The 24,914-nt window shown below is 42.2% G+C and overlaps 1 protein-coding gene across 5 annotated transcripts in view; it reads right to left on the reverse strand.

Moving 5' to 3' along the window:
* The window catches only part of AFF1 (ALF transcription elongation factor 1), a 173,585-nt gene that overhangs the window by 81,703 nt on the left and 66,968 nt on the right, over window positions 1-24,914 (reverse strand). For all 5 annotated transcript variants that reach the window (XM_074993661.1, XM_074993659.1, XM_074993662.1 and 2 more), the window contains 2 exons: window positions 21,290-21,410; window positions 19,839-20,759 (listed from right to left, as the gene is read on the reverse strand). In XM_074993661.1, the coding sequence (XP_074849762.1) occupies window positions 19,839-20,759; window positions 21,290-21,410 (1,042 nt within the window). The remainder of the gene's footprint in view (window positions 1-19,838; window positions 20,760-21,289; window positions 21,411-24,914) is intronic.

Consider the following 24,914-nt stretch of genomic DNA (forward strand, 5'->3'; position numbering starts at 1 on the left):
TGTAAAAAACCCCAAACAAATCAAAACACCATCACTTTTCTATTTATAGACAAATGAAAAAAAACTACAGCCAAGGCATCCCACCCTGCCCTGGTTTCTCTTCTCCCCACCTCCCACTAGACAGCAATCTTAAGTTGCTCTCAAAGATGCAGGTTAACACCAAATCATGTCTGTGTGGTGCACTTACCTCCGTGAACATGTCTTACTGCCTTCCCACATGGCAAAAGAATTTTCCTGTTTTCATGCATTCCCTTGTCAACCCTAATCAGTGTCAATAGGTTAGTGTCTTTTGTGCTGGCGGCTGCAGTGGTAGCCCTGACAGGAAAGAACTTCCCTTGCACTGAGCCATGAGAAGCAGAGAGCGCTCCCAGGCATAACTCCCTTGGCGCCTCTCCTAAAAACACTCTCTCAAGTACATGGTTGCTTAGCAATATTTGCCTTTCCCCTGTACATTTGAAATTGGCAACATCTGGCCCTTCGGCAGTTTTGACTTGTGCAAAGGGCCATGTGGAGAGTTTTCAATCCTAACAAAAATAAGCAGGTTGAAGATGTTATCATGTGAGACTTTACGGCTGTACTGGTATTTTGTTAATATTTTATTTCCATCGGGTATAAAACCTGTGGTTGTGTCTAGGAAAGGTACAGCAGAGAAAACCACCATGTCCAGTGGGAATCACCTGCTAAAAAACATAACAAGTAGCTTTTCGTGTTTACATATTTACACCTGCATGCACAAGTCTTTTTTTAAAATGCTAATCCAGTATTTCATTGGAACAGCATTTATTCTTCAAATATTTAGATATGATATAAAGGATGAAAATAAATGAATATAAAATCTGTTTGTGTTTTTACAAGCCATAGATTCTGCATTTTAACATATACCTGCCCCTTCAATATACACACAAACTGACTTCACAGTTAAGCACTCGGAGCAACAAGAAATGAATCATGATTGTGGTCTCAGGGTGCAACAGCAAAATAATAGAAAACCTGACCATATACATACAGAGATGGAAGCTTACAGTGAAAGGTAAAATGTTAACACACATTCTCATCACCTACATGCAAAAGTGCCTGGGAACACGGATATTACAAGGATACTTCCTTATGTTTAAGTGTTTTGGGATGAAGGAAGGAGAATATATCTCACCCTCAACTGGATTTTACTTTGGCCCATCCATACCCAACCCTAGTCAAGGGCTTGCTGTTTTACCGATTCTGAACTGCATTTCTTTGTGCGTCTGGGGAGAGGGGAGGTTTGTTTAGGTAGGCCTCCCTCCCCTCCAAGTGGGAGAAGAATTATGATTATTTTGAGGACCCAGATTTCAACTGGAGAGAAGTGTTTGTTTTATCTTTTAACTTATTAACCAGATGGTTAACTGAATGGAATGCTGACAAGAGGAACGTGTATGTTTACTGCAATACATTAATGCCATTACAACATATTAATGCAAACTTTTTTTTTTTTACATCTACCAACAACCCCCTCCCGTGACACTCACAGAAATTAATAGCATGACCCTGCAAATGCTGTGGTAAGCAATTTTGGTGACATCAGGAGAACCACATATAATAGTAAGCATAGCATCTGGCAATCAGGTCTTGGAAGAATTTAGCCCAAGTTTATTTTTAACAAAAATTAGACAATTAACCTATATTATAAATACACACCAAGATGCTGTTCTTAAGAAATAGACATGTGCTAGCTACAAGAGAACCAGAAATCTAATATTAAAGAGAGGAACTAAATTGTATATATACACAACATATATTTTTTATGTTGTAACTCCTCAAAAATAGTTTCATTCCAGTTTTAGAAAATAAGCCACAATTTAAAACCCTTTAACAAAAATTCCATCTCTTTTGTTAACAGATGTTTATAATGGAAGTGCTGATGCATGGTTGGCAAATACTGTGCTGTAAAAATTTGATGTTTATTAACGGAAAAAATATTTTTTGAGAGGGAGCAGTAGTTTGTCACTTGGGAATGAACCGGGTAGGGGTGGACCTTTTCATAGTATGAGCATGCCATTCCCCTGCCAGCAGATAGTCACCCCGTTGCATAGCCCATGTTAAAAAAGCAGACATTTTCAACCGCCCCTCCTGGCTTAAGAAAAGCATCAGTTACGTATTTAAAAACAAATAACGCCGATTTATAATTTCCACTGAATGTGTTTATCCTTCTTTTTTCCTGTTTACTTTAAATGAACAAGGTGCAAGACGACATAGGCTGGAGAATGAACTTTTCAAAAAGCCAAAGAGACTGAGACGTAAGTAACTTGATCAATTAGTGTTGCACAAAGACATGTGGTTTTCTCCCTTCTTTCCTGCCTTCAAGGATTAGCTTTAGCCTGCTTTCAAATGAGCAATATTTCAAAAACCCGATCCAGATAAAAATGTGTAAATATTTTTGCCAGAGAAAAAGAAATCTCATTTTGAAATATCAGCTTTTCGTGTAACAAACGTACAGCTTTGTCAAAAGTAATCTGACAGTGGTCTGTCCAATACTGAGTGCAACATGGATGTTCTGTAGCGTAAATTTTGATAACAAGATTATAAATTTACAAAACTGCCTTGCTTGAAGTTAAAAGGTCCAGAATGAGAGGACTTGAAGGCCATTCTCCATATATGCCCCCAAACAGGAACAAATACTCACATAAATAGGCAGTTGGGGCCACTCTCACCTTCATCTTTGAAACAGTTGTCTGTTTCTAGTTTTGAAACTGGCAACAATATGATGTCTAGCTGCAATATACTGTATTGTTTTGAACTCATTAACATGCATATCGGCTGCCACCTCTTGCTGCTTTCAGTGTTTGCTTTGAAGTTGCCTTGCTGGAATGCTTGGCTGTCATCTGTTTCTGGCCTTGCTCGGGCTTTCCTGCTGATCTCTGAATTTTTCCCCCCTTCACATGAGTCATATTCTGCACTAGCAGTAGTTGCAAGAGCCACGTGAAATGCTTTTAGTTAGATATTGTAACATGTTTCTGCTTCAAACCATGCTGTATAAAAATAACGTATCAAAACTATTATTTTTCACACTGTTTTCTATTTGCCAGTATGCAACACCTAGATCATATTTACACATTCAGCTTTTCTACGCCGAGAACACCTCTCTTTACTTCACTGAAACAAGTATATGGTTTTTTATTTCTGTGTGACGACTATTCCTCATGCCAACCACCATTACCTGATACAGATGCGAATAGTAACCACACCTGAAGAGGATGTCTGACATTCTCCACTGTTTGGAATTTGTATCCCATACAAATTGTTTGTGGGATTTTAGGTAGTCATCAACAATATTAGTAACTGCACTCAGTTTTCCACAACTAAAACTACTGCAGTTTCTGACAAATAAAAAGTAATTCCAATGGCTAGCACACTATGCAACATTTGTTTGCAAGCATTTGATACTGCAACTTGAACTGCAATACTGAATAAACTGTGAAGAGTGAAAATTTCCATCAGACTTCCATTTCCAAAACATATTTGTTCATATTTATTGTAAATGCCTCCAAAAAATCCAACATCTTTGAGTTTTTGAAAAGTAATTTATGCTATCTTGCAACTACTCATCTTAAGTAAGAGGGAAATTTGTACAGAAAGCTTCAGGTTAATTTACAAACCATATTTGGAGTTACTGTACTTCAGAAAAATTGCTATTTTCTTTTTTGTCCTCCCCAGTTTGGGGCGGGGGGGGGGGGGAAACGCAGTGTAAGGTCTCTTATCTACTCCATTAAAAATCAATGACTTGTTAAAAAAAAGATCTGTCTGGTCCAGTGCACACATTTGGACAGCATCAGTTTGACAAAGTTTAGTTTCGAAATTAAAATGTTATTCAAGGTCAAGTCTTTAATGCTGGAAACTCCACTACTCCCCCTGCTGGGATTATAACTTTAAGTAGCTTGGCAAACATTCATGTAAGTTACCACCTCCAAAAGCACGCTAAAGTAGGCTTATTTACTAAGAGGCTCAGAGAGTTACAGCCACAGCTGTAAACATCCAGCACAAGAAAAACCTTATAAATTAAAGGCACAGTCCTTTTCTCTGTGAAATCAGCAAGACATCACTGATCTCAATGGAGTCATCCTTCTGTGAAATTTTGTGCAAGAAATAGTAACAGAGAGATAGCCGTGCTAGTCTATATACTATCAAAATAAAAAAGCAGTCCAGTAGCACTTTAAAGACTAACAAATAATTATTTTGTTAGTCTTTAAAGTGCTACTGGACTGCTCTTTTGTTTTGTGCAAGAAAGTGCAAAATCAGGCTCTTCAGGGCTGGATAAACAAAGGGACTTACACCTTTCAACTCTTGCAGCTGGACACACCATGGAATCCACATAGCCCAATCTAGGTGGTCAGGCTCCCTATATAAATCATAGGGCAATATTTGCAACCCAAGAGAGGGATCCACAAAAGCCAGCCAACAGAGGTTAGCAGCCCAAACTAGCCAAAAGCAGATGCTCAGGAAAGAGGCTAGGGTAGGGGGCTGTGTCCTGAAAGATTCACAGCTGTGAAATCTCCCCTGAAGTTAGATCTAATGACGCACAAAAGGGGGCGGAAGAGGAAACAGGAGGATTGGGCTGTCTGATAACTCTTCCTATGTGCTTAGTGCGCTTGCTCACTCAGACAGAGGTCCCACCCGGGGGTTTGGGGGCTGGAGTGGGAATGCAAATGTGGGACACCCTCTTCCCCCCGAAAAAAAAAACCCATTATACAACACAGGTCTGCTTGGAGTGCCAGGAAGGGACTGAGGTGTACAAGGAGCCTCCCCTTGCACAGTGTGCTGAGAGCTGGGGGGGGTGAAAAAATTAAATAAGTTTTGGGCCAGACAAGGAGAATGACTCTCTAGGCTATGACAGGATGGGCAATACGTTTTTATGGGAGCGGGCAGCACTCCAAGAAGGGAGTGCAGGGGTTTGGGATGCAACTTGTGACCTGCAGCAGGGTGTGTGGGGTTGGTCTGTGTGGTGGCAGCGTATCCCCCAGGGTGAGAGAATCTCTGACCTTGGGGACTCTTTTAAGCAGAAGCCTCTAATAGTACAGTTCTTTAAAGTTCTTGCAGGCCCCCACTTTCTGCACTCAAAGTGCCAGCGTGGGGATCAGCCTTGACAGCAGACCATCAAGTAAAACAATGCACATGGACAACTGCAGAGCAACTTGACAGACTACAACTGGAGCCTGGCAAAACCATGGGTAGCTGCTCCAGAGCCGTGATTAATTTTTGTGGCTATTGGAGTGGATGCGTACGCTACAACTAGGGCTCCATATGGGTTTTTGTCCCACTCCGCTCTGCCTGGTGCTTACTGAGGCGTACAGCCAGGGTGCTCCTACAAGGAGCATGACTGAGGCAGGCTGTTTATCCTGCTCTGCACTGCCCAGCACACCTACTGGGGAGCAAGAGTGCAGCACTTCTGCAGAGGAGCACGGTCAGGGCATGGGCCCTCATCCTGCTCTTCCCTGCCAGGTGTTCCAACTGGGGAGAGGGACAAGCACCCATGCCCCGACCACCTGTCTCCCAAAGGAGTGCCTGACCCTGCTCCTCAGCAGGAGCGCCTGATGGGAGAGACTGGGACAAGCAACTCTATTCAACCATGCTCCTCCACAGGAGCACCCAGACCCTGCTCCCAGTGGTAGAGCCTGGTGAGGCAGAGCAGACAAGCATCCCTAGGACATACCCAACACCTTCACCGCCGCTCCTCCTGAGGAGCATTGTGAGCCGCTTGCCACAGCAGGGGTGCAGATGTGGATACAAATAAAAGGCAGGGAGTGCACGGAGGATCAGAGGCACATTGTTTCCAGCTGATGTGGACTGGGTGCAGATCCACACATTTACATTTGCGCGGGGCTCTAATTGTACATTGGGGTCCAAAATCAAATTATCCCTGTACCATAAATAGTACCCATTGGAATCTGGCTCCAGACCAGTCCTTCAGCTGCGTCTAAAAGAAAGTTAATTTTATTCTGTTTAAATGTGAAAAATAACATTTAGGGTTTGCTAAATACTGCAATTAACTTAACAGATCAAATAGCTCTCTTTTTTAAAAAAACACAATAAGCTAGATATATAATAAGGGTACGTTTAAACTTACATAAAAACCATTATTGCAAAGTCTTTCAAACCTTTAAAACTGGATGTCTTAACCTTTAATTAGCACAGCAAGATGTATCCTTAAGAAACAGTGTAGGAAACTTGAGTTTGCTCCTAATTTGCCACGCTAGTCAGGTATAAAGATCAATCAATACCTGGGAATATCAGGACAAAAAAAATAAATAAAAGTTAAGAAGCTTTTGCTAAGGTTCTAAACAAATGAAAGATATTTCATATAAGCTCCCTTAATGAGTAACTAGTATGAAAACTATACACCGTGTGTAGTCTGCTGTCAATCAGAACCATCAAAGTTGACTTGTTATAATTACAGGAGGTGTCTGTAGTTCATTAACATTAAACAATAAAGATGAATTTAACATTTCCTCACAAATCCTACGAAAGCACCTTCCTGTGTTGGTAGGTGATTTCAAAACCAACCGCTCAAACTTTAACCACAACTGCTACTACTGGATTTTAGTGTGTGTTTAAAGCCTCACAAGTAAACTCTTTGTTTTCGGACCTGGATGACAGGATTTTAATTGCGTTTCTGCCAGGGCTGCTGATGGGGGTAGGGGGAAGAGGAGGAGCAGCTACTTTGGGGCCCAGAAATGTAAAAGGGCCTAGGGCTGTCATTGCCACTACAGGCTGAAACTCCCAAACACGAAATTCTCTTGGCTGGCAATACCCATCTTCTGGCAGGACCATGGATCTTGCAGGAGCAGAGAGTCCTGGGGATGGGAGGAGGGGACAGCCAGACCAGCAGCAGGAGGCCTGGGTGGGGCAACCACAGCTGGTCTGACAGCAATGGGGGTGTGAGTGGGGCAGCAACAGCAGCGAGAGAGCCTGGCACAGGAGCAGCAGCAAGGAGGAGTGATCCGGGCTGGTAAGCTGACAGCTCATTGCCCGGGCCATGCAGGGAAGCTGTGTCTGGCAAGGGGTGGCTGGGGGCAGGACTCAGCAGCTGGGGAGCCTGTGCAGGGTTTGGGCAGCCATGGGCAGGAAGACCAGGAGCTGAGGCCCACACGGGGCAGAAGTGACCACCCCAAACCAGGACCACTCAGGTCCTGAAGGTGCTGGAACAGGGAGGTTGAACCCGTGGCACAGCAGTGGCATTGGCTAGAGCCCCAGGCCCTTTAAATTGCTCTGGAACTCAGAAATGCTGGCCAAGCAGCATGGAAGTGCTGGCTGGGCATGCTAGTCCATAAGTTCCACCTCCTCTTGGGGCCTGGAGCCCCCCACCCCGCAAACACACCTTTCCCCATGGGCCCGGTAACTCTTCCAGAAGTCTTGGCCTCTGGAGGTATGTTCTATATTAGGGAGAGGCAACTCATGTTCCGCCAAAAGACTGATTCTGAAAACTCAAAACAAAAATTTCTCATGCCTCCATATATTTTAGAGGTTGAGTTTTTGTAAGTAATGTGCCACAGACACTGTTGGCAACTTCACTGGTTTTTAGAAGGAAGATTTTTGGCTTTGGAACCCTGTATTATATTTTTATTATATACTAACAGATTTTACCACTCTCCCAAAGTGAATAAAAATGGATGATTTAGGAAAGAGGGAAAATATCAGATTTCTTAAATTTAAATGAAATAGGTGTTTTTTTTTTAAATTTAAAATAACTACAATTTATGTTATGGCCTAAACTTACTATAAATTATGTAAATATTTAAATTAAACAAAACATGTTAAGCAAAGAATATTTGCAGCAAAAGTTTTAAAGATCCAGATCTGAAGTAGTGAGTCTGCCCCATGAAAGCTTCTCACCTAATAAATTATTATGTTAGTCCTTAGCGTGCTACAGGACTGCTTTTTTGTTTTGTGATGATAAAGACTAACATGGCTACCTGTAACTACTGAAATAGTAAGTTCAATTCACTAACCACAAATAACACTTCCTTAGTTTAATAAATCAGTTTTAAATCCAAAATATGTTTTGATAATCTTTTTTATGTATACACTGCCTTTCAAGTAGTTTTTTTTAAACTAATAAAACAATTTTATAATTTTGGTTTTGTGCCTTTTAACTGAATTTTAATTTCTATCCAAATCACAAGGGAGAAATTAATTGTCTCAAATAAGAAATGCATCACTCACCATTAAGAATGAAGAATCTGAAACATGGTCCAGTAAGCTATAAAATTGCTCAAATAAATGTAAATAGATAAAGTACACCCACCTGGTTAGCAAAAAAGATACAGCCAATTTATTGTAAGGGCAACATTTATTTGTTAATGGCTGCTACTCCATAAGAATTAACCTCGATTTAGGAATATAAAAAGCAAAAATGCAAAACAAGACTAAAATAAAATACTTAAAACCAAGTTTCCTGCTTGATGATTTAAAAATCAATGCACTCTGCACTGACTTGTGCCTTGTGCAATCATTTACACCTGTTCAGAGCACATTCTGATTTGTTAGTACTTTGGACTCTCTTGGACGACACAACGTGCAAGGCAGTGGACATTCTGGCCAATAAATCTTCGGCCGTGCTAGAGTTTTCCAAGCACATTCTTCCCATTAGGTGGCACAGTTTAGGACTCTCTCTTTAGACAACCCAACTCAACATTTTCTTCTCTGTGTTTAGTCACTACCAGGTGACTATATGATGATTGAGTTTTGGAAAGTTTACTCAGGTAAATATGACTAATGCTCTGGTAGGTTAACACCAGCAGTGCAGACAGCCACCACAGGCCCTGGAGCAAGATGGGAGGAGGGCCTGGCTTTGCTCCAGGGAAGGGGTGGGGCCAAGGACAGAAGGGACTTAGGGCAGTCAGCTCTGAGGGGCCCCTCCATAACTTCCTCAGTCACGTGCAGAGTAGCGTCACAGCACTCCAAAGTGGCCTGGGGGGAAATGCTCCCTTTGTGTTCCCCCTCTTCAACAGGCCTGAGTAACACCAATCTGAGTAACCTCAGCAGAGGCCATTTTGTTCATGTTGTGCCTGCAGCTAGCACAAGATTATCCGGAAAAGTAAATAAGTATGTTTTCGAAGTGTGGCAGAAGATGACACCTCAGTAAGACCCTGTTACAGCACACATACACAGAGCCCTCTCACATTCAGAAAACTCGGGGTGGGAAAAAAAATAAAACAAGAACCCGAAGAATGAAAGTTATATATTTTGCCACTTTCCCTTTTACACAATAGTTCAAGATTTATAGTCTCTCACACAACCCAGCTTTGCTACTGCTTGGACCTCCAATAGAGTCAATCCCATTTAAGACACTGCAATCATTGCTTTGGAAGTTACCTTCACGGTGGTTCATGTTAGGCACTGACTTCTTTGCAGAAACAAACAGGAAAGGACGATGGACTGTGAGAGAGTACAGGTACCCAGAAGCCACCTGCTATAAGACAGGCCTTGCAAGGAAAACAAGAGAACACCACTGACCATCACATGCAGCACCCACCTAAGGCCTCTCCAGCGCATTATCAGTGATCTGCAACACATCCTGAACAATGATCTTTCACTCTCACAGACCTTGGGAGGCAGGCCTGTCCTCACCTACAGACAGCCTGCCAACCTTAAACAAATCCTCACCAGCCACTACAAATCACAAACCAGTGACTCTAAGCCTGGAACCAATCCCTGCAACAAACCCTGCTGCCAGCTCTGCTCACATATCTACACCAGTGATATCATCACAGGACCTAACACCAACCATACCATCAGGGGCTCCTTTATCTGCACATCTACTAACATAATATATGCCATCATGTGCCAGCAATGCCCCGCTGCAATTTACATTGGCCAAACTGGACAGTCTCTATGTAAACGAGTAAATGAACATAAATCAGATATCAGGAATGGTAATGTACAGAAGCCTATGGGTGAACACTTCAATCTCCCTGGACACTCAGTAGCAGATTTAAAGGTGGCAGTCCTGAAACAAAGAAATTTCAAAAATCAAATGGAGAGAGAAACCTCTGAGCTGCAATTTATTTGCAAATTTGACTCCATTAACCAAGGATTAAACAGAGACTGGGAGTGGCTCGCACCTCACAAAAGGAGCTTCTCTGCCCTAGGTGTTAACACCTCCACATTAGACTGAGAATGGGGCATCTCTCTCCCCCCTCCCATCTGACCTGTTTTTTCCTCTCTTCATATATACTACTGATAAAGGGCCTTTTCTACCTTGATTGAATAGACCTTGTCAGTTCTGGCCCTCCCTTTTACCGGGACCCCACTCTTTAAAGACCCCTCAGAACGCGCCCCCCCCAATGCATCTGATGAAGCGGATCTTTGTCCACGAAAGCTGATGCTCCAAAATATCTGCTAGTCTACAAGGTGCCACAGGACTTTTTGTTGTTCTTTGAGAGAGCATGTGCTTTGTTAAACAATGGTCTTAGGGAATGTGAAATACTTATAGGTGGCAATCCATTTCAGTGTCATTTATGGTTTATTTTTAGAGTTTTCTCATAGTATAGTATGTAAAAGTGTCCCTTTAAAAAGGGAAAGGTAAACTTGAAAGGCGAGAACTGGGGCAGAGAGGATGAAGAGCCGTGCAAGTTTGTGTATGCAAGTGGAAACCGCTCAGTTATCCACCGTGGATTAATTCACTTTGCAGCGAAGGTGCTTCTCTATTCAAACTCAAGGCTTAACTTGTCAGTGTTGCCATGAGCAGAAGCTGTCAATAAGGAATCCACAGGTGCAAGTGACATACAGGGCTTGGAAATTCAATTAGCTGAGAGCCATTTGGTGGAAGAAAGTGCCACAGATGGGCAGTAGGTAGGAGGAGAGGAGGAATAAGTGATATTCTACCAGGTCGCACCCACTCAGTATTTCACAATTAAAACAGCAAAGATCCAGAAGCACCTAGATTTTAATTTCATTTCTCATTCTCTGCTTCAATAAAAATGAGGACATTTTTGGCACTCCTGAAAGGAAAGACTAATCTCCATTTCCTGTCAAAAGCTTTTGCCTGATGCCACAGAACTTCAGGTGGAAGTTTTGCTTAAAAATAAACTGATGTCAATAACTAAAGAACCTCTAGAGAGCTTCTCAGGAATAGCAACGAAGGGTCCTGTGGCACCTTATAGACTAACAGAAAAGTTTAGAGCATGAGCTTTCGTGAGTTAACTCACTTCTTCAGATGCTGGTCCTGGAAATCTGCAAGGCCAGAGCAAGGCTGGGGATAATGAGGTTAGCTCAGTCAGGCAGGCTGAGTTGTATTGTCATCAGTAGATCTGGAGGTGTGAACTCCAAGAGAGGGGAAGCTGCTTTTGTATTTAGCCAGCCATTCACAGTCTTTGTTTAATCCTGAGCTGAGGGTATTGAATTTGCAGATGAATTGTAGCTCAGCAATTTCTCTTTGGAGTCTGTTCTTGAAATTTCTTTGCGGCAGGATAGCTACTTTTAAATCTGCTACTGTGTGTCCTGGGAGATTGAAGTGCTCTCCTATGGGTTTTTGTATATTGCCATTTCTGATGTCTGATTTGTGTGCATTTATTCTTTTACGTAGAGACTGTCCAGTTTGTCCGATGTATATAGCAGAGGGGCATTGCTCATGTGCCAGCAATGCCCCTCTGCCATATACATCGGACAAACTGGACAGTCTCTACGTAAAAGAATAAATGCACACAAATCAGACATCAGAAATGGCAATATACAAAAACCCATAGGAGAGCACTTCAATCTCCCAGGACACACAGTAGCAGATTTAAAAGTAGCTATCCTGCCGCAAAGAAATTTCAAGAACAGACTCCAAAGAGAAATTGCTGAGCTACAATTCATCTGCAAATTCAATACCCTCAGCTCAGGATTAAACAAAGACTGTGAATGGCTGGCTAAATACAAAAGCAGCTTCCCCTCTCTTGGAGTTCACACCTCCAGATCTACTGATGACAATACAACTCAGCCTGCCTGACTGAGCTAACCTCGTTATCCCCAGCCTTGCTCTGGCCTATTTATACCTGGCCTTGCAGATTTCCAGGACCAGCATCTGAAGAAGTGAGTTAACTCACGAAAGCTCATGCTCTAAACTTTTCTGTTAGTCTATAAGGTGCCACAGGACCCTTTCTTGCTGCTACAGATCCAGACTAACACGGCTACCCCTCTGATACTTCTCAGGAATGTGATCTGTATTCCTTGTAAGATGTGCGCTTTTGCGGACTCTCAGCAGAGATTCAGAGGTCACGCAGCTGATATCAGAGCACCCACAGCTAGGTTTATGTTCCTACTGGTGGGCTACATTGCACGTGCCTCCATGCATACAGAAAAATGTATTCCACACATGGATGGGAAAAAAATCCACATATAGATGGAAAAGATTAGAGGGAACATGGCATGGCAATCCCTGCTCAGAAACTAGGCCTAACTGATGAAAGGATATTGTTCTTTTTATCAAGGCCAAAATTAAGTTGTAATAAGTAGGTTGGAACAACAAGATGCTTTTGTGATCTAAAAGTCATACTTCTTTTACACAGCCATTATACCAAATACACACATCCAGCAGAGCGTTTCACAGAGATTACCAATTAAATACAGCTACGCTATTTGATGGTCAGAGTCATTCAGTATGTTCAGAAGTATGGTGTTTGAGTATCAGATTCTGAAATATGTCTAGAAACATAACTGGAGAGGATGCCTTGTTCTTAATATAGAGTGGACTGAGTTAAATCAAGAAAATTTAAATAATCAAGAAAAAAATCATTGTTCTAAATCATATTTCCCACCAATAATACAAATCCAATCACTGAAATGTTAATTTACAACTCAATACAGCAATTTACAACATGTAAGAAGGTAAATTTTATGTATTTTTAAGATAGTTTAATTTATTAATTTAGGAAATAGTACAGAATACTTATTACCTGTGTCAAGCTGCAGATGCAACAGCAATACATTAGGAACGGTAAGAACTAAATCATATACACAAACACAATAGCAGCAGTTAGATTTTATTTCACTAAATCTTAAATGTTACATGACTATTTCACATTTGCAACTGCAGCAGCGTCCTTAGTTGCCAGTTGATGGCTGTCAATTTTTTCTTCAACTTCTATTAACTCTAACAGATGTGTCATCACAACACTCAGTGTATCATGTCACTAACACTTCTACAACTAGCTCTTCACTTCTCCACTTCCAGTGGCATTTTAATTCACAGACTGAAACAAAAATATGAAGTTTTCCTGGTTTCTTGGCTCCCAGTCAATTTCTGAGCTTTCAGTGAATAATACCAATTGACGAAAATACTCTCTCTGTGCCTGAAGAGGAAGCTACTGCTGTGAAAAGTTGGCTTGGCAACTGAAGGAACTCTGTTTAAAGGTGCCAGTACCACCATTTCAGGGGAGTGACTTTGTTCAAATCATCATCAGTAAAGACATACTGATTAAATGGTTTCACTCCAGCCTTGACATTTATTACAACTAGCCAGAGGAGTGATTTCAAGTTGCCCATACCATGGCAGCAGCAGTAGCATTTTCACAAGTTAGGCATCTACCTTTACATCTGGGATCAAGAATGCTCACAGGAAAAGAACACGGGAGTTAATGTTTGATCCATTCATTTCTTTATTGCTGACAGGTTAATTTTCTGGTGAAGTATTTATTTTGTCTATGTTTCTTAAGTGCCTTACAAATTTCAACACTGCCAGCAATGCAGCAGCCATTTCTCTGAAGTTTAAGGTTTTAGAACACTGAACATTTCCCCTACATTCCTCTTTAATATTAGATAATTTGGATGAGATACTCCCATCTTTTTAATCACATTTTTTTCAAAAAAAGTTTTATTAGAATAAGCCAATTCTTTTAAAAAATTACTCAAAACAATCAACCATGTAATTCCATCGAACAGCTTGATGAAGAATTAATTTGGCTCCTCCTCACGCTCTCTTCAGTGGAGCTGATGCAAAATGATTGTTATGGAAGCATTTTGCGACTTCAGCGACATTCTTTTATTCCTGGAGAAGACATAATTACATCTTTGGCTAAACGATGCACTAAATGGGCAATGCAGCCATATGTTAAGGAGCAACTTCCTTTTCTTTTTCTAAGTATCTTCTCATCTCTGCCCTAGTTGTAGCTTTATCTGTGACACAGTTGTACCCATGACAGCTTAATTTTTGTTTGCAGTTTATTACAGCTTTTGGTGCCATTTCTTTTAAACAATCTGTTATGTGGATATTTCCCAATGAATGTATTGTGTGACAAAAGGCAATGGGGGTTGCATATCTGTCAGAAACAAGCACATATTACTGGCTCAGTGTCAATGTTCCATCCAGGTGCAGAATAAATTTTATTATGGGCATTGAGGCACGTGCAGTGTGTACCACCAACATGCACATACACACTGCTGGCTCTGGGTGGCTGTGGGCACTCTGTGCATCAGCTGGGTGGCATATGAATCTCTCTGGGTGGTTGCCCAAGCACGCAGCTCACAGGGAGCGCTGAAAATTTTATACTTTGCTCTGTCCCTCAAGGCCTAACCTGGCAAATTTCCCTTCAGTATTTTTTTTTAAGTTTTTACACACTGTTCAAGGTCTTTCTCATAAACTGTACCTAGCAATCTTCTACCAGTGTCTGCTGTACCAAGTGGAGCATAGCCTGGTTCAGCCAAGTCAATGAAGGTGTTTATTGTTAACAATGCAAAAAGGAGAACTTGTGCCATAAATGAACCAAATGATCATTTTTTATCAAGGTGTCTTGCGGATATTTGCCAGTCCTTATTACAAACCCATCCATGCTGGTTTTACTGGATGATTGAAATATTTTGCCCACCACTGATACTTGTTTTTCTGAAATACGTTTAGTTGCAAAAATGCTGCAACAATGCTACTAAAGGATGACACTGAAATTGTTGCAGACAGACAGTCTCTTACCCTTAAATGGGCACCTGAAACAAAATTCAAAAATCCTTTTGAATAGTAGTTCTTCTTACTCTACTATTCAGTTAATCATTTACATTTCGTTTCCACAAGGATGCACATCAGATTCCAAGTTACCTACAGGCTTTGAATGACTGCACTTACAATGCACTTCATTTTGGAGCGAGTCTCACTGCACTCACTGGCACTTCTGTTTTTTGAGTAAACAAGTATAAGATCGTGTTCCATTGGGGAAGCTGAGCTATGCTGAAGTAAAATAGGGATCAGACTTACGGCATCATCATTATGTTCCAAAATAAGGGACCTGTTACCTACCATATGTTTGAGAGGGTTTGTTCATCGCTCTGTTTGTCCATCTGTAAACCTGTTCAGAAACTCCTCCTAAATGGGAAGAGCTAGGACCACCAGACCTGGTATACAGTTTCCTTTTGTCATAACTGAAAGAAAGATATGGGCTTGGTCTTGTCAGGACAATAGGATGTCCATGGAATGTGATTGTTTCTCATCAAACAGAAAGGGCAGACTCTGAAAGCACGGGCAGTTATACTCCAAAATGACCACAAAGGGCAGGAAGCAGGTGTGGTCCCCACTGTATCGACAGGCTGTGAGTGCAGCAGAAAAGCTGCTGGCTGGGCAGCCCTGCCCCCAGTGCCCTGGGGAAAAAGGTCCTTGCTCCCACATGCAGCCCCAGAAGCTGGCAGACAGGCAGAGCAGCCCCTGCCACACAGACTCTCTCTTTTTTTCCATCCATAGGTGGAATAAACGTTATGTGCACCAAAGCATGTGCTGCACCAAAGGCAAAACATGCTGACAGCTGTAGGTACTCTGGTAATCAGGCAGGTGGCACCTGAATCTCTACTGGACAGCCGCCTAAGCACTCAGCTTACAGGGAACACCGCTGACAGCTTCACACTGCTGCAGAGCAGCAGCCTGCTGGCCGGCACCAACCAGCACACCCCTGGGGAGCAGCTGCAGGCCAGCGCTGACCAATGTGGCCCCGGGGGACCTGGGAGAACCCCCCCGCCCCTTTGGCTAGTACCAGGGAGCTCTCTCACACTTCTCTGACTCCTGCTCCCCACACACCTTCCCTCATTCCCCCAACATCTCTCAACTCCTGCTACGACTCTTGCACAAGCAACGCTGGGGAAATCCTCTAGCATAACATAAAAGAGAAAATGACACCCAGTAGCAAATGGCAGCTCCAGATTTCTCTCATTGCAGCTTTCCATACTGTGTACTCGGGTGACAGATTCTCAAACTAGAAAAGTAAACAAACAAACCATAAGGATTAAGTAAGCTTTTTTTTTTCCTAGCAACATCCAACATAGCAAATAGCTTGCGAATTTACTTGTTAAATCACAGTTACACTAAAGGGCACAGAGTGAGTCTTGTAGAATGATGCATTGCAAAGTGACTTATTTAAGTAACGAAGCGGTTGATCCAGATTTTTCTTCAGACATATCCGCGTCTTCATCCACATCATTTTCTCCCAATAAGCAGTTTTCTTTACAATGATCCTTCTTGAAACTAGGCCCTGCATCGCCTTACACTGCTTATACTTGATATAATTTCTTTTCTTACGCACAGAATCAATTTCTTTAAAATATTCCCAGATTGGGTCTCCCTTATGCCCAGAAACCATTACAATTTTTGTGTGGCAAAAGTGTGGGGGAATACAGGAAGCTGTGTGTGTGCTGAAAAATATCTTCCCCTTTTCTTTCCAGTCCATTCCACTATTCCTTTCTGCGCTGCCTCCATCCTTTCCTATATATTGTCTCTCTGCCTTTAAGGCAATGTCTTACCTAACACCTGTGCTGTGCTTGGCCCGGATCCACCACCTCATAAGCACAGAACAAAAACAATCCTTCCCAGCCTGTGTCTTTCTTTGCATGTGTGACTTTAGTCTCCTGAGAAACGAACTGAATGCCCGTAACTTTCAAGAAGCAAGGGCTGGTAGTTAGGCTGGACAAACTAGAGTGATTAATTCATTTTTAGGAGATTAACTGTAGATGTTTGTGATGAGATTTAATTGTAATTTATTTTTAAATGAGAGAGAGTATTTAATAACATTTTAAAAATCCATTTTTAAAATAATTGTTGATTTTTATCCACCCTGGTTCTTATGGAGCCAATTATTGGAATAATTTCTAGTCCTCTTTCATTGTGATCACACATTGATATCACTCCAGTGTCATTTTTGAGCTAGTACAAACAATATTGCTGCTCTCAGGCAGGCCCACTGTCTCAATATGTATTTGGACTAGCAGAATCTCTTTTCCTGCTTCTGGTGCTCAAAGGAAGTGAAAAACAAAATAGAGTTTCATCCAGCATACAGTATCACTGACACACTCCATTTCAGACATGAGAGAGGTAACAGAGTAGAAAGTAAAAGACTGGAGAGAAAACTAATAGCAAAGTATACCAAGTGCAAAGGGAATACAGGGTGTGGGGGAGTGAAATGGGAAAGCAATGAATGACTGTTGGCAGAAGTGACATTTCAGAGAAATATCAGGAAAATAGGCCCTTCCAAAACTCGTGGCAACTGCAAAGTGCTAACATTTAAAAACTACTAAACTACCCAATACTTCCCGAAAACTATGATTTGAAGAAACAAATTGGAATAATATCCTGTTTTACTTCTCACCCTGCACCAAGAAATCTGGAAAGCTGAAACATGAAACCTTGACCATTTTGCATTTCTCATTTTAAGACAAGATTTGCACTATGAGGAATGCATTGCTTAAAAGAAAATAGGCAATCTTGGACTTGAGTGTCTTTTTACTACTGCTCATTTGTATCTATTGGTCTCCTTTAATTTTCCCATAATAACTGAGCTTAGACCAAACCATATACGGAACAGAACTCCCTACAACATCCGTTTCCATCAAAGCTCAGGCCCCAACCACACTTTTCCTTTGTGTGATAAAATGGCAAGATTTTATTTGAAAAAAAACCCTTCAATTCTCTGGAGTCCAAGTGCCATTCAGACCATACACTGGGATAATTAAACACTGAATCATGTCTGAGGGCTTTACAAAGGTATTATAAAATAAATAAAACAGGCGTCTTTCTCATTTAGAAAGGCCAGTGACAGTTTCAAATACAACTGTGTCCACAGCACCTTCAAGAAACGCAAGACATTTGTGGCTCAGGCAACAAAGTCAAAACACACATGACAAATCCAACATGCTTTCATGCTGCCAGCAAAAACAGACTCAACGAAACAGGAATGCTGCTCTTTGTCACACGAAAGCCAGGTCTACACTAGACCTTAAAGTCGACTGTAGACACACAATTCCAGCTACAGCAATTGTGTAGCTGGAATCAACTTATCTATAATCGACTTACCTGGCCATCCTCACTCAGGGAGGTCAAGGGAAACTCTCCCATCAACCTCCCTTACTCCTCACAAGATTGAGGAATACAGGGATCAACTGTCAACCCAATAGTCTGGCTTCATGCACCTCCACTATGCACATGAAATCAAACCCTGCAAGGTCGACCATAACCTGGTCAATCTTCTGGGGAGAGAAGATATACCCTAAGACAACAGTTAAAAACACAAAGAGGAGAAAAAGAAAAGCAAAAATCCCTCAAGTTCTGATTTAAAATTTTTAAATTTAACACTCCCACTCCTTTGTTATCAACTTCTTTTCCTGTGAAACATATAACAACCTCATAAACCCTGTGTGTGGGGCAAAGGAGACAAAGAAAGTTATACTACAGAAGTCTTGACTTTTGAATTATTCTGTTTTGCAGGGCTTCAGCCCACTGAATCATATATAGCTGAAACAGATTTTGGAAAAAGAGCTACTGGTTAAAAGGAGTAAGAAGGCAGAGTGAATAAAAACAGTTCTGTTTAAATACTGAGTCTAATTGCGAGTTTTCCAAGCTCAATAAAATGTCCTAGTCAGAAAAGATGAGGAAGCAAATATCCGCACCAGAAAACAACCAAACAAGGGTTAGAAAAAGAGAGGCAAGCAAACAATCCAAAGAGCTTTCTGCTTCCATTAATCCATCCCTAAAAATACATGGCTGAGATTTTCAACGTTGGCTTAAAGGAACTGTGTATTCTAACAGCTGGCTTTGGGAATTTCAACTTACACAAGAGCTGAAAACCTCCTCCAAATCATAGAATACCTCTTAAAAACAAGTCAGTAAGCCTATACTTACACTACAGGTTAAGTTGTGTCGCTCAGGGATGTGAATTAACCACCCCCTTTTGCAACATAATTTATGCTAATTTTAAGCACCACCAGGTGGACTGCATTGTGTCACCGGCAGAGAGTCTCACCCCAGCATAGATACAGGTTGAACCTCTCTAATCTGGAACTCTCTCTCACGTGGAGACATCTGTAATCCAGCATGATTTTAATTAGCTGGATGACCACTTATCATGGGTGTAGCCAAGTTTCCTGTGGGCCCATACATTTGGTTTACAGCCACCAGTCCTGGCTCTCCGTGTTCTGTGCTGTTATTTAGCTGTAATTTACCCCTAAAAGTCTTCTAAGAGCCCAGTAAGCAGTGGAGATGTTGGTAATGTGCGAGAGAATACTGACCTCCTGCAGTCCAGCAAATTATCTTGTTCGGTACTGGTCAGGTCCCATGGGTTCCACACTAGAGAGATTCAACCTGTATTGCAGCTCTTGTGGGCTAGAGTAACAAAGAGAGTGCTCTCTCTAGTCAGATTAGAGAAGCTACACTAGAGAGCTTACAGTGGTGCAGCTGTGCCACCTTTTCCCTATCCAGCCACAGGATTCTCTCAAACCTCCCACCACATGACAAAAAGAGCATAAAAATAAAGCCTTCCAGCAGCCCCTTTCCCTCATGGCTCTTCTCCCCTACATGTTCAGTTTAAATTAGTTATTCTGTAGGCAGCTACTGCTCACAAAAAGAACAGAACAGCAATTTCACTCACCTCAATGGGCTCAGACGGTATTTTCAGTTTGGATAGTTTGGCCTTGGCATTTGCTTTTACATCTGTTATTTTCCCATAGTGCTGTCCAGGGTATTCCTCTGGAAGTGGCTTGAGCTCTGGTGACTCATTTGGTGCCTGATCTTGGCCATCCATTGGTCTGACATACGCAGTAGGTTTCTGCTGCATTGCACTGTTTTTCGATGGCAAGGCTGGAGGAAATGTCTGAGAAGATGGTTGGGTGGCAATGGCTAGATTAATGGCTGAACTGTCCCGGGTTTCGTTATCATGCAATCCCACCGCTAAGTCCTGAGGAGATTTCATTTGACTGTAAGTCTGTCCATGAGTTTTGTTGTTATTCTCTGACCTGGAATGGATATGCTGAATGGAATGTAGAGGTGACAGGAGTGCCACCGGAGAAGACAAAGACGACAGTAAGGGAGAAAGCTCTGAAAGGGTGGCTTGCAGTTCATCAGTACTATTTTCATCAACACATTTATCACTTTTCTTGTGGAGATCACCACAATGGCTTTCCTGACCACTGTATCTGCGTTCTGGGCCTTCACTGTGACCACTGGACAAGCTGTGGCTTTTGGTGTGCAAACTTGAAGCCGGTTCCATTCTTGCTTGTTTCATCTGGTAGTGCATGGAGTTACGCATAGAGGAGGGAGCCAAAGCAGGGGGTCCTATAGGCGGTCCTACAGGCTGGTGGTGCCTCCTGTGCTGGAATGAGGTTGGTAACATGCTGCTGGTCTTTTCAGGAAAGAATGGGCGATCAGGCTTTCCTGGAGGGATTAGAGGAACGATGTTCTTGGGTATCCCTATGAGATTCTGATGTGACTTGGTGCTGATTAGCTCCTTCACCTCTTCATAATTACCCAGCATGTTCTGAATTCGACTGGACAATTCATCTCCTTTATTAATCTAAATCAGGAAAATAGAGAGGTTAAAAAGAGAACCAAAATCCAGACTGGGGAAAAGGCATACTAGTACATGGCTTATTTTCAGGAGATACCCCTTTAACTCAATTTTAGGCTACAGTTACACATGCTTCATTCTCCCTGGGTAGCCATGACTCATGCATGTCGTCTCCCTTCCATGAAAGGAACTGCTTATATGAGTGCTAATCCATGAAAGTAAAGGGTACAATTGGGACTTCGGAAGTTCCCCACATCACCAACGATCTTGTTTCAAGGGAATCTAGCAATGGATGGGTAGTCCTAGTGAGTAATAAGTGCTCACCAGTTCACACATGGAGATCCTGATGTCTCAAGCTGATTCTACACCACCAGCAGAATCTCCCAGCTTAGTGCATTAGTGACATTCAAAGTGAAACAATTGGGAGTTGCAATACACACGGATGTGGTTCTACGGTACATGTAAACTTGCTGCAATGCACAGGAAGGTCACATCTTCTTCCCACAGGTCTCTACAATCTGAAACATTATCAGTACCTTGTAAGGTTCTGCAAAGAGTGGGGCATTTTCCAGGAATGGATCTCTCTCCTGAAGAGCCTCCTGATTACGTCTCTCTCTCTCTCTGATCCGGAGCAAATTTCTATCCTCATTGTGCAAGCTTTCAGAGAAAGAAAAAAAAAGAAAAAGGATTAGTTAGCAGTTCACTTCAATTTACAGCTGTCAACACAAGTGTTTGCTCTGTGTGAAAGCCATTTTCTCAGCTGACGCAACATCCAAAAAGCCGGCAGACTTTAAAATCAGAAAATCCATTAGATAATTGAATTGATACATCAGCAACAAAAGGCGATCGTGACGCAGCATTGCCAGGGTTCACACAAGAGATGCCTCAGTGTGCAGATAACACTGCAGGATTTTATTCCTGGCATCATGCATCCATGAGACCAAACAGATTAATAATTCTCAGATAGAGAAATCAACAATGTTTTTGACTGCAGAGCTGTCTGTGAGACAACTGCCATTCTGCTCTGTTCCATAGACATATTTTCCAAACCTGATGTGTTAAAGACCTGACCATCCATATTATAAAATCCTGGTTTTAAGGGATTATAACTGTTGCAGGCTGAAACATTGCATACAACAGCCTCTTGACTATTTTAGATGAAAGCTTGATTTTCAATAAAGCTTTTTCTCCCCAATGTTTTTTTTATTGGGGAGTAGGGTTGCCAACTTTCTAATTCAGAAGTGGGCAATAATATTTGACCAGGGAATAGGAAAAGAGCACTACAAGATTTGGTAAGTGGTCAAGGGCTGCACTTTTCTATGGAGGTTGGTTGCAGAAGGGAGCTTGGGTAGGGGACAGAGGTGCAGGAGAGAGTAGGGAGGTCTATGAGAGAGTTTATGTAGAGGGTTGTGACCTGGGACAAGGGAGTGGGGTGCAGGGTATGGAAGGACGTCTGGGTGCAGGAGAGGATTCTGGCCTGGAGGAAGCGGTGTAGGAGGGGCTGCAGCATCTGAGAGAGAATTGGGGTGCAAGGGGGTGACCAGAGTCAAGCTCTGGCTGGGAGGCACTTAACTAGCAGTCTTAGACCACTCCATGTGGCTCTCTGCCCCACTTTCTTGTGATCTGAACCCATTGACAGTCTATAGGGCACTAACGACAGGCTAGACTGCCCTTGCTGATATAGAGGCTGAACCTCTCTAATCCAAAACTACCTCATCTGGCAATAACCATAATCCAGCATAATTTTAGCTAGCAGGACGACTGCCTATTGTGGGTGTGGCAAAGTTTCCTATGGTCACAAAGTTTGTTTACAGCCACCAATTCTGGTTCTCAGTGTTCTGTGCTGTTATTCAGCTCTAATTTACCCCTAAATGTCTTCTAAGAGCGTAGTAAGCCATGCAGGAGTTGGTCACATGTTAGACAATACTGACCTCTCATGGTCCGGCAAATCCTCTCATCCAGCACAGGTCAGGTCACAAGGGTCCAGGACAAGAGAGGTTCAACATGTACTGAATTCTGGGTATTTAAAACCAAAATAACCCTCACAGTGTTTTTTTGTTTTACAATTATGAGAGAACTACAGGAGTTAAACAAGGCTGCATCATTGCCCCATCACTGTTCGGGATCTTCTTTGCCATGACCCTTCACCTCATTGATGGCAAGCTTCCAGATGGCATAGAGACTGTCTACAGAATAAATAGGAAGCTTTTCAATCTCATGAGACTGAAGGCTAAAAGCAAGATCTCCACAACCTTGATCATGGAACTCCAGTACAAGGACAACAACATGGTTGCTGCTCTTTATCCCATAGCCCTTTACACCATCTTAAGTGCCCTTCCTGAAGAATTCCAGAATCTCAGCCTCATACTGAAAATCAAAAACAAGATGCCCCACCAACCTGCACCGAAGGGACAATCTCATGTACCTTCTATTGAAGTAAACGGAGAACAGCTGGAAAATGTGGAGCACTTCCTATACCTTGGAAGTCATCTTTCCGCTACAGTCAACGTTGACTGATGCAGAAATCCAGCACCAGCAGAGCTGTGAAAGCTCTGCTTTTGCCCACCTGAGACAAAGGGTCTTCGAGAACTGCGACATCTATCTCAAGACAAAGCTCCTTGTATACAGTGCAGTGATTGTTCCAACACTACTGGGCAAAACGCACGTGAAACCTTGACAACATACAAGTGTCATTTGAAGGCACTTGACCAATACCATCAATGCTGTCTCAGGAGAATCCTGAATGTCTCTTGGGAGAATAGGTGCATGAACACAAGTGTCCTGGAAGAGTTCAACATGACCAGTATTGAAGCCATTATCATTCATCATTCAATGCACTAGTCACATGGCTTGGATGTTTGATCAGTGCCTCCCAAAACAGATTGTTTTCTGAGTTGGAGGAAGGACAAGGAAGCATTGGGGGCCAGCCAAAGTAATAAAAGGACACTCTGAAGGTACACATGAAAGTGCAGCATCAATGTCGACATTTGGGAGAACCTTGCCCAAGACCATCCCCAGTGGAGAATGGTAGTCAGTGAGGGGGCGGTGCAATTTGAGTAGTCCTGCCACAGAGTACACAAGGTGAGGTGGAGCAGAAGAAAGAGCATCAAAAACTGCCCTGCACCCTTGCAACAGCTACCAACACCTGGCCCTTCTGTAAGATCTGCAGCTCCAGAATCGGGCTGATCAGCCATCCGTAGACTCACAAATGGGAAGGTGACATGAAGTAGTCCTACTCATTATTGAGTGACCGCCAAGAGAGAGGTTTCTGAATTCTCACAAAAACAGTGGCCAACAAAGGCTAGAGCCAAGTGCACACAGGAGTTCAAGCTTCTCCCACAAAAAAAGTTTCCCAACTTTAATTACAGAGACTGCAACATCTTTCCATCTCTAGACCTAGCCCTCTCCTGAGAGCATCCACTGAGCTGCCACCACCTCATGTAGAAGAGATAGATCATGCTAAACCAACACCATTTAAAGTATTAATCTAAACATCATGAGGGGAAACAAAAAACATGATTTGGTAGATAGGTTGGGTATCTTAAGGATAACAGATTTTTTATTTGTTCGCTTGCTTGTTTCAAGAGAATTAAGAAGTATAAAAATAGAGGCAAAACAAAATGAATGTTGCCAAATTATTAGATGTAATAATCTACATAAGTATATTAGAATGATACCTACTAAAATCTGTGCGTTTCTTTTAACTCCAAATTTTAAATACAACAGGTTAGACAAATGTTGGCTCCCCAGCCTGTCAGGGTAGGCTGCTGGTCTGCCTGGACATTGTGTCTTCCTGGAGTGTCAGCAGGAACGGAGCTCTTCAGCTCTCAGTGGCTGCAGTTTGCAAGTCCCTACCAATGGGAGCTGCAGAAAGTGATTCAGGCTAAGAGATGTACTGGCTGCCATTTCCTACTGACCTGTTGATAAGCTGACCTATTTTTATATCAAAAAAATTGAGCTTGTGAATACGTATATGTAGTATATGTTCTGGTTTAAGAACACTGAGAATTTTAAATTAAGAAATGGTGTCTCAGATAAACCTGGAGCTTGTTTTTTACCAAATGATCAGAGATCACACTTCTGTTGAATGTCCCCCTTCACCCAGACTGAACCAAAACAAATCAATACATTATCATGGAGTAGTAGCTCTCTGATGTGTCA

This window comes from Carettochelys insculpta, chromosome 4 (genome assembly GCF_033958435.1).
Source record: "Carettochelys insculpta isolate YL-2023 chromosome 4, ASM3395843v1, whole genome shotgun sequence".
Taxonomy (NCBI): Eukaryota; Metazoa; Chordata; order Testudines; family Carettochelyidae; genus Carettochelys; species Carettochelys insculpta.